The sequence below is a fragment of the Onychostruthus taczanowskii genome, unplaced genomic scaffold (genome assembly GCF_017590055.1).
Source record: "Onychostruthus taczanowskii isolate IOZ18803 unplaced genomic scaffold, ASM1759005v1 scaffold36, whole genome shotgun sequence".
Classification (NCBI taxonomy): Eukaryota; Metazoa; Chordata; class Aves; order Passeriformes; family Passeridae; genus Onychostruthus; species Onychostruthus taczanowskii.
This window is the reverse complement of record NW_024501015.1, coordinates 2,690,970-2,709,379: the sequence shown is the minus strand read 5'-3', so window position 1 is coordinate 2,709,379 and position 18,410 is coordinate 2,690,970. Positions and strand designations below refer to the sequence as shown.

The 18,410-nt window shown below is 40.3% G+C and overlaps 1 protein-coding gene across 15 annotated transcripts in view; it reads right to left on the bottom strand.

Annotated features, from left to right (window-relative positions):
- The window catches only part of CREB5 (cAMP responsive element binding protein 5), a 267,897-nt gene that overhangs the window by 91,802 nt on the left and 157,685 nt on the right, over positions 1-18,410 (bottom strand). The window contains exon 1 of one of the 15 annotated variants that reach the window (XM_041411427.1): positions 11,744-11,855. The exons of the other annotated variants lie outside the window; for them this stretch is intronic. Within the exon in view, the coding sequence (XP_041267361.1) occupies positions 11,744-11,790 (47 nt within the window). The 5' untranslated portion in view covers positions 11,791-11,855. Of the gene's footprint in view, positions 1-11,743; positions 11,856-18,410 lie in introns of those variants that run through there. 15 annotated transcript variants of the gene reach the window in all.

The following is an 18,410-nucleotide window of genomic DNA, read 5'->3' as shown; positions in this document are numbered from 1 at the left end:
CAAGGGCCTCAGCTTTTGGAAAAGCTGGACAATTTCTCAAGTGAGTACACTCTTGTGATACTGAGGCTAGCCAGACCACAAACTATTTTATTATGTTGTGCAAAAACCTCTGTGCAAAAAAAACCCCTTCTTTAATTAAGATAGAGCAACCAGCACTGTGGTTGTAATTACCTTGGACTGCTTTACCCATGGGCATAATGAAATAAAATTGGGGCCTCTATATTTTTGTTTTTAAACTAAGTAAACCCAAATTAATTTATTCAACTCAAACCAGACAGGTTTCTCTTTAAAAGGAAGGCCTCTATGGTTGGAGGGGCTGGTGCAGCAGGCGGAGTGACATGCAATGATGACTGTGAACTGCAAACTGCTGGCAAAACATTTGGCTTGCCATTGGTCCGTGGCCAGTATTTTCCTTTGTTAATGAATCCCACATCTTTTCTAAGTTAAGCATTTTTTCTTCTCCCCCTTCATTTTATTTGAAACATATTTTAAATATTTTTGTTTTTATGACGTAGTGGAACATGATACAGCCCCCTCCTAACCCTTAATATGAGAAAATAAATTAAAATTTTGACATTAGGACTATGATATAAACCTATGGTTTAGATGCTCAGACTTTTTAAAGCAACATATCAAGGATCAGTGCAAAGAGAAATAACAAAATGAGAACTCCACATTATGGGATAAAAAGTTTACCAACTGAAAGTATATCACAGGCAAACCTTGCTATTCACCAAAAATAAAAAACCTGAAAAAATTTGTCAAGTTTTGATAATTTCCTCTTAGACAGAGGATTCATATTTTTCATTTGTGCTCTTTTTTGAGAAAAAAGGCCATTAAATAAAAATAGCAATTCTGAATGATGTGTTTAGTATTTAGTACATCTTATCTCACCCAAAGGACCTTCATTTTATGACTTAAAGAATGCAATCTTAAAATGGAGTTTTATGGGCTTCCTCATTAACTTCCGACTCTTACCTGAAGAAGAAAAAAAAATTGAGGAATACCCTATTGGAACAAAAACATGATTTTCAAATGCAATCAACACTGTGGGCATCCAGTCACACCTGCCCTACTGACCACCAGTCCTTAGGACTATGTGAAAGTGAAATCTCTTACAGTTCCCTTTGGTAATTCAAATCATCAAAATCCCAGACAGACAAAATAACAAGTCACTGGAACTCCAGGGAATAAAGGCACCAAAGAGAAGATTTAACTGTGTTTAACTCTCTAGGTCACTAGGTTTCCACGAAAAGAAGCTCCTTCCCAGACGTCTCAAAAGATTGGAAATGCTGTTAAAAGTGAAAAGTTATTGTTAATCCGTCACTGGTGAAAAAACAAGTTTTTTTTCAGTCGTCTTTTACGGACATCTAGTCTCCAATCCTGCAATCATCTAGCTACATGAATTTACATGCCCTCCTTTAATATTCCTCAGTTTTACAAACCTTGCAAGATTTCTTCAGCCACAGTAACTCGCAGTTAGTTTTACCAGGGGAAGAGATGACGAAAGTATAGCACAATGCATTGTTGGCCCTGAAACCTGCACCTGGCGAGGACAAAGATATACTGGAAAAATTAAGTCGCAAAAGCCTTTATTGCACCAACCTCCTTACTTTTCATTGTGAGAATGGTGCCATGCTTGTGTTAGAAATGACAGAAAGATTTTTGTAGAGGCTCCTGATGTCAACTCAAACCCCTGAAGTTACCTGAGGATAGAGACTTCAATTATCTACAGAGTATGTGCAAATTAAATATACTCTGTCACAGTGAATTCACTTTCACTGTAACTGCTGTGATTTATGCAGAAAATTGCAGTCAAGCTCAAACGCTAAAGCAGCGCTTTCAGGTTGACCAAAATTATTAAATTTGCTAACAAATTAACTAACATAAATCTTGGAAGTGGAGAAGAACAAAATAATTGGATAAGCAGAAATTTTTAGCACCTCTAAACATTCTAGTCTGAAATGCCATATTAATCTGGAAATTTACCTAGGTTTTTTTAAAAATGTAATTGTCTTGAAAACCTGAGAATGTCCTTGTTGTTTATTTGGACAGAACAATTAAGAAATTAAATCATATTGACTTAAACTAAATTAATGTTTTTAATTTCAGCCACTAAGTCAACAACCCTGTTATTCACATAAAATTGGTTACTGTTATAGCTCACCTGCATGAAGGACAGCAATGACACAAAAGCAACCTTAAATCTGTCAGTTTTTCTTCATTTCCTGCTCTATTAAAAACAACCCAATACTCAAACTCATTCCTCTTTTATGTCTTCTTTCCTAGATTTTTCTGAAGTGGGTTTAACAGCTAGTTAGAAACCTGAACATCAATATCAATGTATTAATGAAAAACAGAACAAACACTGGTATTTCAAAGCTATCTTAAAGACTGATTAGATTCAGTAATAAATTAACTGGGTAGGAATGCTGTTTTCAAGGGAAAATACGATATTCTACAGGAAAGTATGGGACTTTTTGTTTTGTTTTCCAAGGAGATGTTCCAGCCAGGAAGCTTTTACCACACGTCCAGATTCCGTGATTTGCTCTGCATCCAACAGCAGTGCAAAATCATCTTTGACATTTACCGAAGCGTCAGGAGCAGCTCTTTAAAAGGACAAAGCCTGTCTACAGTACAAGAAAGGAGTTTGCAAACAAGGTAAATGCATGACAATAAGTAAAGTGCCAGTGGCATAGTGAGAACAGGGCTGTACACTCTTAAGACTGCACTTTTAGAAAATTCATAAATTTGAACATGCTTCTCTGAGTCTTTTATCTGAAGACAAATGTAAGATTGAGTCAATGTCATTCGAGAAAATTTTGTCAGTGAAGAGTCATATACAGATCCTCAGTCTTCATGTTCTATTCAATAATAAATTATTAATTTTGCAATAATAAAATAACTGAGCATGCATGATTTTACATGTGGTAGTAGTGACAGCATATTGGATAGCCATTAGTTAATAGAAAAACATGAATGCAGGTTAAGGTATAAAGGGAGTTCACTGCAAAAAGGCATTAATGTGCCATTACTTTTATAGAGGGAGCAGCTTTTGCTAGCTAAGTTTCTGTAAAACACACATTTGAGCTTATAGGGATATTAGCAAATGTATCCCTCACATGGTTATGGACAAAACTTGCTTCCTAGTTTTGCAAAACTTGCTGAAAATTACCATGGGGGCCTCAAACATTTTATTTGTTATGTTTTAATTCCATTACTTTTTTAAAAATAAAAACAGGAGGGGGGGAAGTGTAAAGAGTTGACTAATTTGGAGATTCATCAGAGATGGATTTTCTCATAGGATTTTAGAATTCTCTTGCAATTCTTCACGATAGGCAAAAACTTCAGATGCTTAGTCAAGGAGGGAAAAAGATCCCTTTAGCTGTTTATAAACTGAATACATATTTGGCTGTATTTTTGCCTAATATTTCAGCCAAAAAAATGGTTGTTTTTCATTATTATTATTTTATCTTTTTATGTTTATCAGGCATCTACAAAAACTTGAGTGCCTGTCACTTACAGTGCTGGGAAAGTTAGGAAATGAAGCACCTTGAAGCACAGAGCAATTCAGAGTCCACATTTAGAGTGTTACGTCAAGTGCATGCATTCTTTATTTCTCAAGTCAAGGTGGACACAAGCAGGCACAGGATATGCTTTAGATGACATTATGTTCTTATCTCACCTTTTGCTTTTCTTATTGCTTTTCACTCATCAAAATTCTTCCTGCTTCCACCCCCTGCACAGACAGCCCGTGCTGCCATCATTGCCCAGTGCAGGTCCAGAGAATAGTTTCAGTCAGAAGGCACCCCAGAGGGTCACCTTGTCCAACCTCCTGCTCCAGCCAGGACTAAATGCAGTATCAGAGTAGGCTGCCTTTTTTTAGACAAAGTGTGAAAATCTACAGCAGCAGAGACTGACTCCAGCCAGTTGCTGTGCCTTGCCACAGTTCTCCTGCTGGAACCTTTCTTTCTTTAGGTCTCACGGAATTTTCTCTCACTGAAACTTGGGTCTGTGGTCTTCTGTCTTTATGCTGCAAAGTGGGGCAGACCCTTTGCTTTGCAGACCCCCTTTCCTCTGTAACTACCCTGTAAGTAGCTAAAGGCTGCAATTAGATACCCCGGTAGCTGTCTCTTCAGGGTAAATAAACCTAGATGCCCCAGTCTCTGCTTCTGTGGCTACTCTCTCCATTCAGCCTAGGGAAGGTGTCCATAACGCCATCTGTCCTCTGTGCAACTGACCTACCTTCCAGGAAGTCACTGCAGACTCACACAAGAACATGTGTGCCGTTTTGAGGTGCCCATTTATTTGGATTTATTCAACAGTCCAAGCAGATTTCGCCCAAAACTGCCCCAGACTTTGGTTGGGTGCAGAAATTCTGTATTGCCCTCACAACAGAGATTTTTCTTAGTTCTCTGGGGATTGTTTGGGCGAACCCAAATATCTGAGCCTAAGCCAATCAGTTAATTATTATATGTGATGTTTGTCCTATTTGATAATTGCTCTGCACAAAAAACATGCCAGTGCAGATGTACTGCTGAAATTCAGGGCTCCTGTGCTCAGTGCTACCTAGGGAAGCCACAGACCCTTCCTACACCTAGCTCAATCTGATCTACACTCCAGAACATCCAGTTATTGGAACATTGCATCTTTAAAATGAGTCTCCCTGAGATAAAGAACTGTCTATTAAGGGGGAAAAAAGAAAGAGGTATTAGAGTTGCAGCTGGCTGTGCTTTCAGTCAAGAACTTGTTCTGGGCAAGACCAGGTGAGACCAACCTTTAAAACTCTGGAATGCAGCATGTGCAGATGCCAGAGTATTATTGCCTGCTTTATCATTTGTTACTTGTCACACTTTCTGAGCATTTGACCACAAAAACAAATCAGAAGTAACAGAACCATTTAGAAGTGACAATGAATATCAAACAGAAAATTAAATGTACAAAGCTTAATCATCTTTCAGTGCATAGCGAGTAAAAAACATTCTTTTCCAAGACATTTCTTAAATAACAAAACAGATATTTGTCACCAAAAAACCAAAATAACCCCAATTTCTCTTGAAAAAAAATGTTGTCAAAAGCTCAAATTTTAAGAATTACTGAGCCTTATGGGAAACTTTTCATTCAGATGCATTTCACTTTTCTAAGACCTTTATAAATTCATTCTCTTCCAACTATCTCTATACTCTTTTTTTTCCCCTATAACATTAACTTATTTTTGCATGTTGTTACAAATGTTGCTGGTAAGGTTTTTTACTTTTCCTGAAGTATGTACTACAGTATTTTTATAGGGCTCTACAAAGTCTTGTCAAAATAGTTTAAATTAAATGAAAAAATGGCTTAATTAATTACTAAATATTAGAATATCTACTCAATTGCAGCAGCTGGGAAAAAAAGTAAAAAGCCAAACTGAACACTCAGTGATGCACAGCAATGTCTCCCTTTACCCATTGCTTAAATTTGATTTCTCATTCTTAAAGAAAAACTTGAAATGTGAGAGAGAGCTGAGGGGTGCTAATAGAGTGTCAACTTCAAAAAGAAAGAAACCATCAATCAAATCTATATACCAATATCACCACCTTAAGTCATGCAACTTCAGATCTTATTCAGGTGATAAATTCTTTCTGGTATGATTGCTTAGGAATAGCAGAAGACAATTCTGCCTTGCAGTCTCAAAGATGGGGACAAACACACTCACACACACACCCCTCCTACATACACAAACAGATCCCTACATACAGAGATCTGTGTACCAATCTGCACTTTGTGCAACACATCCCTCTTTCACACTAATGGCCACAGGAGACACTTGTCAACTCTGGATTCCAATGGCAAGGAATCTGGTCATTCAGGCAAACTGTAAAATTAACCTTAATTTAGTGTTTATATTAATTTTTCAGCCAATCTTGTTTCTACATGAGTTTTCTAAATAAACTAACTCATTAAAGTATATCAGAAAACTGAACAGTATTCAGAGCAATGAGAATTCCTGCAGTTCTATGATACAAGAGAAATAGAGCTCATGTCCTTAGCTGCAGTGAAAGAAAAGTTCATTTTGACCTGGAAACCAAATGATAACAAAGAACACAGTACTGGAACTTTTCTGACATAACACTGAGTTGCCTTAAATCGAGGTCAAGGAAGAACCTGGTCCAGCACATTTTTTCTGTTCTGGTTTGTAAGACTTCATTTGGAAAAAACTAGCTCATGTTAAATCTGACATATAAAATTACCTGTGCTGATGGGCTTTTCCAGTGTGGTAAAACATTCAACTGACATTACTTTAGACAGAGCTTGTGATAATTAACTTTTTTATTATTATAATTACTATTTTTCTTCTGCTAATGGGCACAGATTTATTGATCTGTAGAAAATAGTGCCCATCTGAAGAATATTGGCCATATTCTTTATGGTCATGGAGCAGCACAAGAGTTGCAGATATCTGCAGTAAAACTCTCCATCTTGTTATTTAAACTAATACACCTTGTACTTATACAAATACAGAGCTTTAATACGTTTGACTAATGGCTGCAATTTTGAAAACATCCTGCAATGCTCTTGAATTAAAGATATGATGTAAAAATAAAGAGCACTACAGAAATACAGCTTGTGGTGATCTAAGAGACAACAATTCTTACTCCCAATTAGTAATTTTTACCAAGGGAATGGCTAGTTTTATTATAATGTGCAGAAATCTTTCAGTAAATTAAAAGTTATATGTTTTCAATGGAGATACTCATTTTAACATTGAAGTTGATGCTACAAGGAAACACCAGGCCATAAAATGAAGAATGGAAGTGAGGATGGAATAAACAGTGTTGTGTTAAGTAAATGATACTTTCCTGGCTCTGTCAGGATTTAAAAAGACCGAAAAAGCAAAATGTGTGTCACTGGGACTGAAAAGTAAGTCATGCTATTTGACAATACAGGCTTCAGAAATGTGTTTGAAGGAAGTTGAGAGGGAGCAAGCACCATAACACAAAAAATTCCATGCCACATTTAAAAACAAACACAAGCACCCACGTAGAGAGGAAATCACACATTAATAGAGATCCAAGGTTCATCAGTCTCTGGGATCACTGTGGCTGAACAAGTAGTTTTTCAAGAGTGCACATTCCAAAGACAGAGATGTTGAAAAAATATGTGGGTGCTCACAGGACTGAAAAGAGGATAGTTCCACAGATTTTATCCCAAGCCCATCAACTAAGCTCTCCCATTCACTGCAATAAGCTTTGGATAAGGCTCAACACCCAAATGCAGTCCTCACTCACTAAAATTGGCTGGTCACACTGGAAACTGTTTGGGCAAGGTACCCCACCCATAAACAGAGCGTTTGGGGAGAGTACTGTAGTAAGCAACAAATAATTTGTCTCTTTGCCAAGATTAGGGGTTGTCTCTTACTTGTTCACCCTCTGAGACAATAAAACAAGGTCTATAGTAAGGTAATATCTCTGAAGCAATCTAAGAAGGAATGCCACATGAATGAGAAATAAGAGGATAAGGGTTCCTTCAATTTTGAAGTCAAAAGTGGAAGAAATGACTAAGCAACAGGGTACAGAGAGCCACTAGGAGATGGATGCAGTGTTTCCAGCAGCTCTTTGCCCTGGGATCTTGTAAGTAGGAAGAAGAACAGAAAGGAAATACAAACCTGAGTGTGGAAAGAGAGTTCCACTATGGGAATTGCCACATCATCTAGGTGGAAGACAAAGATATGCAAGTCCATTTGCAGGAGAAAGAGAGCATAAACAGAGTTAAGTGGATATTAATGAACGCTAAACAAGGATGGCAAGCCTGCTCTGAACTTACAAATCACATCCGCATTAATACCAAATGAGTTCATTAAGATTAACATTATTATGATGAGTATCAAAGGGATTAAAAGAGATTATGGTAAATAAGAGAGTCAGATAGGAATGAGATGTAATTACCTTCCTATCTGGTTTATCTGTAGCTGCAGAGACAGACCCAGCATTCACTTCACACTGGAGGAACCTAACTCACATTTTGATCTGAAGTGTAATTTTCAGCAAAGCTGATCTCAACAGTTTGGGCTGAACATGGCCCAGGCATGTGCAGGACGAACAAAAGAAGGGTGGGAAGGTGAGAGCACAGAGAGATGGGGAAGGGCGCAGGAGGCTGCTTTGCCCCAGCACCCTCCCCCAAGTGCAGGAAACAACTTGGTCTTCCTGCCTGCTGTGTCCAAAACTTGCCAAGTGGCCAGCCCCACCACCACCTCTATTCGACACCTGACCTGCCCTGATCTCAGCACACATGACACCAGCTCTGAAAGCTTCATGGGGCTTCACAAACATCAACCAAGTCTTCCAAAAAGGTTTAAGCGAAAGGTCTCAAATTAGAGCTAGGAAACTGAGGAATTCAGGAGCAGAGGGATCACATTCAGTAAAATAATAACATGCTGTCTGATATTTACCTCTTGCTTTTGTACTGCAGCAACAGAGCCAATTTTTTTGTGCATGCAGAGACCAGCTAAGGAGCACCAAATTATGGTTTAAAATCACACAGCTTATAGAGCAGATATTTTGCCAATGCACACATTCAGCAATGCAGGCGGAAATGTTACTTGGGATCTTGGTGGGGAAATTTATTGGGACTCGTCCAGCCAGGCTCTGCTAGGAGCAGATTGCCTTTCTTCACAGGCCGACCACGCACAGTTGGCTCTCCAGTGCAAACATCACTCCCAAGCTCTGGTGTGTTTGGCCTCTGGTTTGTTTGACAGGTTACATGTGCTTCTGAATATATCTTCTGATGCTCATTTTCAGAGCACTGTTAATATTTCTCTTGGCTTCTGTTAAAAAAATTAGGTCCCTAAAGATATCATCCTTCAATAAGAAAATCCTCTTGCCAAAAGACCCAGCGTCAAATGTGTGGAACTCGACTGTCAGGGCTGTTGACTTCTGACCATGAAGATGCAAGTCCACAGGCAAACCTGCACATTGGGTCCCAGCAACTAGCAGCAGAGGAATCCAAATGGGCAGCTACTTTCCTTTTCTTGTTGTTGTCCAAAAGAATGTACATTTCAAAAGCACCTGTCAAGCACAACCAGAACTGTCTGACTCTCACCTGGACAGTTATGCTTCATTAATTATATGTTATGTTGCTTCAAGAACCAATATACATACATACATACACACACCTCTGTGTGTATGCATACGGAATTCACAACTGCAGCTTTTTGAAAGAAGCTTTTACAACTGTTTTTCCTGTGGTGCTGTGTTGAAATCAGTGAAGTAGCAGCAGTAAATTCTAACTTAGAGTTGCAGTGCACTTCTGAAAGGCAAGAAGGATTTACATCTTTACACCCTCTACCTTACTTCACCAAGCGTGAATCAGCAGGGCGGGTAATTTGTGAAAGTTTGAGTACACAGCAGGGTCATCAGTCAGTCCACACTGTCCAGAGCACCACAACGTTCTCTTTTGCTGCCCTTCCAGACAGGTGACATGTTAGTAGCTGATACCAGACAAGTGAGACTCTGATCCTCTGTGGAATGCAATCCGATACCCAAAGACTTTCAGACCACTCTGCACAACATCTTTTATGTGTGTTTTTATAAAAGAAATAGCAGGGATGCATTTCTGCAGAGAAAAGATGGAGTGGAACAGTCTGTTATCCTCTGCCCAGCATCTTGGCAGCATGGATAGACACTATCCTAGGACAACACTGACAGACTTTTCCTCAAGTCTCCAGCCAGAAAAGACAGGAAGGGAAAGAGCGAAGACACGTCCATCCCAGCATCTAAAGCGGGCAGGCAAAGAGAAGAATCTACTATGCTTTATTCTGATGGTTTGTGGAGCTGCACTTCCCAACATTTCTAGGAGAAAATATGAGTCAGAAATCCTACGGGAACTCCTGCAGCAGCACAGCTCCCTCCCCAACCCACACCTCCTCAGCAGAGCACTGCGCAATCCGGTCCATATGGTGTATCTGCACTGCAACACGGGCCAGGCCCGTGCGCGGCCTAGCGCTGCGCTCGCCTCTGATAAAGGTTTGGCCCGTGAGCAACTGCTTGTGCTTGAGCAGTTGACTGAGGAGCTTGAAAATCACTTAGGGGCACTTGGTGAATAAAGTGCAGGAACATAACAGGTCAACACAAGATGGCTTTGCAGAGGGCTACAGGGGGAAGGGAAGGTGGGCGCTGGCCATGGGCTCTTGTCTTGTTCAGGAAGAGAGGGGGAGGTTTTGCCACCAACCACAGAACAGCACTGATTGCTATTTTGCTCAGTCAGTCCCCAATACAGATTATATTTAAAAAAAAAATCACTAAACCCTCAAAAGCACGTTTAAGGCTATCTTTAGTTAACCAAGCAAATCTGTAGTTCACTGCAATTCCAATGGGTACCAATACAGTGCTTCCCTGAGAGACAAAAATTCCCTTTGAAAGAGGCACTTCTGAGAGCCATACCTTAAGAGCAGACAGCTCTTGACACAGAAACCTGATGCAGGGCTCCTGTGAGCAGAACGGGTATCCTCAGGACACCAACACACACCTGATAGCTCGCATTCATCCCACACCTAAACACAACCAATGCCCGAGCACGGGATTAGTGTTAAACTCTGTGGCCCACCCTAAGGGCAAAGTGCTCACAGTGAACTCGAGGTACCTTTCCTCGCTTTAGATCAGATCTAGAGACGGTTAGCTATGTGGGAAAAAAAGACTAAAAGGTCTGCAGGGAAATTGACAGACTTAATAAGACAAGCGCAGCGCTCTGTCCTGTAAAGGAAATCCATGTAGGCAGGTGCCCCAAGAGCCCGGCAGCTCTGGAGAGCAGAACCGTGACAGGAGGGGATCTGCTGTGCAGGGTCGGGACCTCTGCGGTCCCAGCAAAGGCAAGAGAGCCACGAGCCCGGGGTAAGCTGAGGATCAGAATCCTGCTGACAAGTGGTAGGGATGAAAAGCTGAGGCTCGTTGAGATGAGCTCTGCAAACTGCCTCCCCTAAACGCTTTATTTTCTACAGCGGATTTCCAACAGTAGAAGCTTTCCCTCGCTCCGCTAGGCAGAGGCTGAACTGCTTTCTTCAAACAGTTTCAAATTCGCCAGCCACGCTCGAAGAACCACCCCTTTTTGCCTTTCTCTTTTCTTTTTGCTCTCTCCGGGCTTTTTGTGAAAGAGACATCCAGTTTCAAGCCATTTTAAAAATATCAAAAAACCCCAGTGGAAAATAATTCGCAGCTGTGATAATATCACATTTTTTAAAATACCGTAATATAGTTTTACTTTTAATAATAAAAGATAAAAAAAGGGAGTCTGTGAATAATTAGAGAGTGCAGTCTGAAGCCAGTTACAGTCACTGCAATTGATAATAAACTTAAAGCCCCTTGACAGCAGGTAAATGCTTTGCAACCCTGACCCCCTTCCTCTCACATTACTTAACAACCCTGCAGTTCCAGCATTACATCACCGTCCAAGCGATTGGTTCCCGCATTTTAACTCTCTCCCTGTCTCCTCCGATTAGGAGCAACATAATGATGGAGGGGGGGACACCAAACCACAACAAACTACCAAACTTAGCTCAAGTTTGCTGTGCTCCTTGTTTGCGTTTGGTTTGGTCGAAAAAGCCGCTTCTGCTCCTAAGAGCTGAGGTTACACGCACCAGAAAACAAACTCTGTAGAAGTGGAAAAGAGTGGGAAAGGGGAACTCGGGAGGGGAGGAGGAGAGGAGGAGGAAGGCGAGGAGGGGGGGAAACTATATAGAAATCAGAAAAGGAAAAGAAAATTAAAAACAAACCTCATGGACATCACTGAGCCTGAATTCCCTGCTGAGGTGCAGAACATGAGAGCCCTGGAATGAGTGTATGTAGAACTTGAGCCAAAGCTTAACTAGCCCGAGTGAGTCATATCCTTCCCATTTGATTCCCGTCCAAGCGATGATGTAATGCCCTGGCCCTCTCCCTCGCTCCCGCTCGCTGCACTACCTCCCTCCTCCCCTTTTCTCCTTTTTAGCTCAGTGCTGGTGAAGTCACCATTTAAATCTGGCAGCGCTGAAGCAAAAACTTCAATGTAACCAAAACAGCCCCAGGCCAAGTTCCAGACGTACTGAGACTCGGTTCTGCAATTGCCATTGGAAACGAGTAAACAGAGAAAGAAACAGTGCTGCCCGCGAAGGGCCTGCGCAGCTGCCGGCCGGAGAGCAGGAAAACCCTGGGACCGGGCACGGGGCTGACAGGATCGACTGGGGATCACCAGGAGATCCTGCATCGCTCCCCAGCGCCCGCACGGTCCGCGCTTCGGGAAGATCCGGCCCCTGGCAGAGGAAGGAGATCGAGCCTGAGTTGAGCAGGGCAGCGGAGAAGCCGGGGAGCAGCGGGTGTGCGTGGGGGTCTGGGAGATGGAGAGCGCTGCTTTGCAGGTTATGCCTCGGACCGGGATTTCTCTGCCTCAGCAGAGCACAGCTGGAACTAAGCCCCGGGTTTGTGAAGGAAAACGACGGAGCTGTTTCTTGCCCCGTATTCCTCCGTATCCAAACACACAGGTGCAAGGCACCTTCTTTCCCCACAACAGGAAAAAGTATCAGAACAGCCACACAACACAGCAAGCTTATAACTAACTCACTGGTGTGCTGCTCTTATTGCCTTTTCCCGTGTTTCTCTCACAAGTCTGGTTTCTTTAAGCATAGAGAATGTTTCCAAATGGAACCTATAATAAACTTTCACGCACGCAAGGATAAGCTACTGTGGTGTAAAGTGCTCTGCCTCATGAAAGTGCTCCTGATGCTAAATGCCACAGCGGCTGTGGCTGAAATACCTCTCATATCCTCCCCCACAGAGGGTTCCTCACTGCTCAGCACTCCCAATTGATTGTAGTCAATGCAGTACCAAGCAGTTGGTCCACAAAAGAATGCAAAGCCTAAGTAATAATAATAATAATAATAATAATAATAATAATAAATGAAAATGTCTAAGCACACATAACATCTCTGAGCAATTCAAAGACTAATTGTTTCGACATCAAACTGCAGATGTATTAATGGCACATGAAACACCATAGAGGTGTTTGTCTCCTTACTTTATAGATCCAGAATTATTTCACAAAGCCACTTCACCTCATATCTCTGGGTGAAACTCAGTTTTCCAACACTCAGTGGATGCACTTATGCCCCTCAAATTTAGAAAACAGTAGAAAAACAGGAAAGTCAGTGTGCTTCCTTTTCTTCCTTATGATGATGTGAGTTTATGGAAAATCAATTTCTATTGCCTAGCAGCATTTTACCACACTGGGGTTTTTTTGGGGTGGGTTCTTTAATTGATTACAGTAGCAGTACAACAGAGAATATTGTAAAGTACCAAAGTCTCCTCCTGAGAATACTCGTATGGTTTTAAATTATTTTTAGAATATATATCGTGTTGATATATAGTTTAGAATATATATAGTGTTGATTTCTATGGATCAACACTATTAGCTTCTGTTGTAGTTTGATCTTGAATTCAAGTAGATTTAGTCATGAATTCAAGTGATTTTTTGTTTAAGATATATATGATTTTTACAGACAGAATGAGAAGAGGAGAAAACTAAGGGTTTGTCCTATTCAATTAAAAAAACACAGTTCCCCACAGCAACCTGACCTGCAGGATGACATTCTCAATAGATACTGAGGCTGCAGCCACTCAGAGTGACACCTTTATCAAGCAAGGCAGCTCTGAATTAGAGGTGATCAGCCATAATTATTACTGGCGCCACTGAAGCCTGTGGCTTGACAGCATCAGATGTGGTTGTTATAAAGTTTGGTCCATTGTGTCAATGGCCTGTATAACTCATTTATGTCTGAATTACCAGCTATTGATTTTTTGTCTTCTGTCATGTAATAAAATAAAAGTTAGATCATTCCTAAAGCCCTCTTTTAATTCCAGCCTTGCTGATAGTTTCATTTTAAGTTTATCCCACTTCTCCCTCTCCATTTAAAAAATGCAACTTCCACCCCTTTTTCTGTGCATGTCTAAGAGGTCATGTTCCCTCCTTCCTTCTTTATATTTTGTCTTCTTACATTTACACTCCTGGATTACATAGCTTCTGCTCATTCAGTTATCCTCTGACATTGCTGTAAACTTTGTCACAGGCCAGCACAGACCCCTGGCTCAGAACTTGGGAATGTGGCTACAACTGAGGAACAACTTTAAATCCCCTGATCCAGCTTTGCAGAGAAGGAAGCTGCCACCTAAAGAGAAAAATTGTTACCCTGAGCAACTCATGTTACCATGAGGCTGCTTGTGCATGTAATACATACATTCCTGCAATCTTTGGGCCTCTTCTCACTCTTCTGAGAAACCCACACATTTACCACCGTAGACATTCAAAGAAAAATGCATCCAAAGAGGTGATGCAGGAGCCGCAGGGTAGTTCATTGTCCTCCAGAGGCTTCGAGGACTTGTTTGGCAAGTCTTCCCTTTCCAAAAGAAAATTCTGTTCACCAGAAGCAATAGCAGACCATTGCCCATCTGTGAGCATCTTAACCATAATATCACAGGAGTGACTGTGTGTGTATGGCAAACGGCCCTCCTAATTATTATAATGCCCATAGACACAGACTCAGAAGAATTAAACTGCTCTCAAAACAGTGTCGTATACAAGATATTTGTACGAGTAAAAGCATTTTCTGAAATGAACAAGAAAGACCAAAGCAGTCTGAACTGCATTTCTAAATTACATTTTACACTGAAGTCTTCTTTCAAGAAATTGTTTTAAAACAGACATCATGCTCCAAATGAGTTAAAAACTTATTTGTTCTTGCTGATGGGAAAACAAAAAGTGCTTTCCAGGCAGGTATTTCCAAAGCCTATTGATTTTTTCCTTCCCCCTAACAGGAAACACTGTTTTCCCCTTTTCCTTCCTGTGACAGACCAGTTAATGATAAAGAATGTCCTGTGCTCAGAGGAAATTCCACTTGCATGCAAGAGCTCCCTCTTTATCTGTTTACTTGTCTGTCTTTTCATTCTCCCCCCATTCCCAACCCCAGCCTTAAATTTCCATGTTCATCAAGAATAGGGCTGTTGTGATGAGAGTTATGGGATGTTTTAATTCTAATGGGAGCCTCCTTCAAGCTAGGGCCCTGGCCAGGACAGTTATGACTCCAGCTTAGCTGTCTAGTTCAGGAATTCTTGCAACACCCTCCCTGCAGAATGTTTCATCCTTGGGGAAAGGGTGGTGGGGCACACCACAGATGTTTGGTGTAACTGAAACTTGACAAAAATCACTGCTTCTGCTGAAAGTTTCCAGTCTCAACAACCAGAAAGCTCTGACTTTTAAGAGCCCAAACGTCAGAGTGCACTGGGATTATCCCAAATGCGTATTGTAAAAAGGAACTGGGTGTACTGCAGTTGAGATTGTGGATGGACAAATCACAGGTCCTACATGCATTTTAGGTGAGTGTGTCTCATCCAGCCCTTGGGACTGGCTTTTGCCTATGTCAGTCAGTGGTCCAAAGCATTAGCAAAGGCCCTGTGGATAAAAGCAACATAACCAGATTATTTTTTTCCTCCACTGCTTGGCACTTAAAGAGGCTTGATTAAGAAAATATTCTGTAATAATGGTCCTGCATTCAGGAAAGTCTCATTTTCGTTCTGACATTATTTTTCATTTCTAACCCAAGAGCCTTACAGTCCCTGTGGAATTAAAGAGGCCAGATAATTTCAGGGTTAAATAAGCTTTAATGACTATCACATGTATGGAACCTTAAACCCAGTATTAAAAATTATTTTTTTAAAGTGGCATCTCTTCCTTTTTTAATTTAAAATAACCATCCAGGTGGTTTCCTAAGGATTTCTTTGCAAATTGCTTCCAGTGAACCTTTTCAGTTACAGACCACTGCAAACCCATGTGGTGGTATTCAGCATTTAGTTCAACTTGGGTGTCCCATGTTTTTTTTGTAGTGGACAGAGGGACTGTCTGCACAAATGTCTGCACAAGGGAGGCTGTCTGGGCAGGCTAGCTGTCACTAGCAAGGACATAAAAATATAAATATCCACAATTTCAGAAGAAACTAAAGTAAAGCAGCACTAAGCATGGATTCTTCAAGTTACTTATAAGAAAATGGGGTACATGTTCCCATCATCACTTTGGTTCTTCAGAAAAAGGCATTCTTTGTTTAAGAAGACTCAGATCAAAGAGCTCAGCATTAGCTGTATCAAAGGTTTTCCTGTGAACTCTTCCAATTGTAATGGAATAAAATATCTGGAAATATCCTTTGTGAGAACTACCCCAGATTTATTGAACATAAGCACTCTAAGATAAGCACTGGATTGGATGAAGTCAAAATGAAACTGGAACAAAGATCTCCCACTCTCATACGCATGCTCAAACATACTGCTCCATTAGAAACACCTCACTGAAAATATTTAAGGAAGAAGAACTGTCAAAGTTTGGGTCCAACTTCTCTGGAGACAGAAAAGTGCAATGGGCATGATGGCCAGTAGACTTCCCCAGAACATTTTGGCAAGGTGTCTTCAAAAAGGATCTCAAGAAAAACTTTCCCACTACCAGTTCTAAGCATGTTAAAGCCACTTGGGATCATGGGGGGTTTGGGTTGGGAACATTCAACTACTAGGGAGTAGAATAGCCTACTTTATACTCACCAAGTAGCCTTGGGCCAATGGCAAGTGACAAGTGGCTGACCTGGAAATGAAGAGCTTTGTATCCAATTACATATCACTGAGTCATGCAGTGTGGTCAGCCTCCTCTTTTAATGGAGCTGTAAACCACAAATACCCAAGACAAATAATGTAGCAATTTATGCAAAATAATTAATAACATTTTACATTTCAGTAGAACCTTCTGCCCAGAAGGATCACAGAGCATCTTGCAGGCCAGCCATTGAAAGTGGTATGGTGCAATTACCCCCAACACAGGAGATCGCAGCCAGCCAGCTGATGGCACGGGAGTGCAGAGGGGAAATGTTGACTAAGGACAGAACCAAACAGCTCCAATTAGGTAAAAAACATAGTGTAATCTTTAATATTCATGCATAATGAATAGGAGGTTCCCTTGCCCCACTGTGATTCTAATTACTCAAACAGATAATTAGTATGTGCTGGTCAAAATGTGGAGCCACTGCTCTTTTTAGATTTGCTCAGAGAAGCTTTGCCTTACATCTACACTAAATATCTTGACCCTAGATCTCAAATATTTTAATCTTTAGTCAAAACTCAACAAGCTTTGTCTTGGTCACAGTGAAAACTTTATCACATATAGCTGTATCTCAGAGATTGTAACAGGAAAAAGGATCTGGTTTTGATGCTCTTTCGTTTTATTTCTAGCAGACAGAAAAGTAAGTTGAAATAGCAGAATTTGGATTGAAAGAGCAAACATATACGCTGTAATTAAAAATATTTACTCTGAAGTACAGTATGGTAAGCATTGAAGAATAAATAGTAGAGCTCTAAAACAAATTTTAGTACTGAACCAAATTTTATCCTTCCCCTAAACTGTCATTTCCATGCATTTTTGTTAGCTGTCATCTTTATTTTTCAGCACGATAGCAATAATTAATGTTCTAATGAAACTTTTTTTTTAAATAGGCAAGTATCTAGAACTCAGTTCCAACTGGACAAGGAGAGCACTCGGACTCAGATCAACCTCATTACAGCAGGACAAATTCATAGTGCTGTTTGATAAAAACATGCACAAGATAACTTGTTTCTAAGATACGCCCTCTTTTGTTAGTGATCCAGCTGATAGTGCAATATTTATTCCTTGAAAATGAACAGCTATAACAGTTCACTAGGAAATTTTTCTGGACTCTTGCTGAACAAACTGACTTAAGCTTTGGAGTTCCATGAACTACAAGTAGCCAAGTAATTCTGTTTATCCTGGTTCATCCTCACACACAGGTTTTACAGCATTCAATCAGGATGATGAAAATTCATGATCCAGGAGGTACTCTTTTCAACTTGGCTTTATCTGAGAATCTGAAATTAATTTCTATCCAGAATCTTGACACCTAAACACCACCCCTTCTTGTGTAAATTAGAATTTCTTAACGTTTCTTAAAAATCACACAGGTCTGCAGCACAAAAATTGAGATGCAGCCACAACCAAGGGCCAGCCTGCAATTCCCTATTTGCAGTGACTCTCACTGAAAAATAATGTGATGTAAAGTTTCCAGTATTACAAGTCAGCCATAAAACTTATTATAAAGCTATTAGATGACTAGATATTTTAAAAGGGAATAATTAATTTATTTTCCTTTTTTTTTCTTTTTCTTTTTGTTTGTTTTTGTTTTTGTTTTTTTGTTTTTGTTTTTGGTTTTGGTTTTGGTTTTGGTTTTTTTTGTTTTGTTTTGTTTTGTTTTTGTTTTGTTTTGTTTTGTTTTGTTTTTTAATAGCGGTTAACCAGGAAATCCATTTCAGTTTCTTTCATAGGAACTTCTCCAGCCACAGAATCATTATCTGATAGACCCTTTCTGA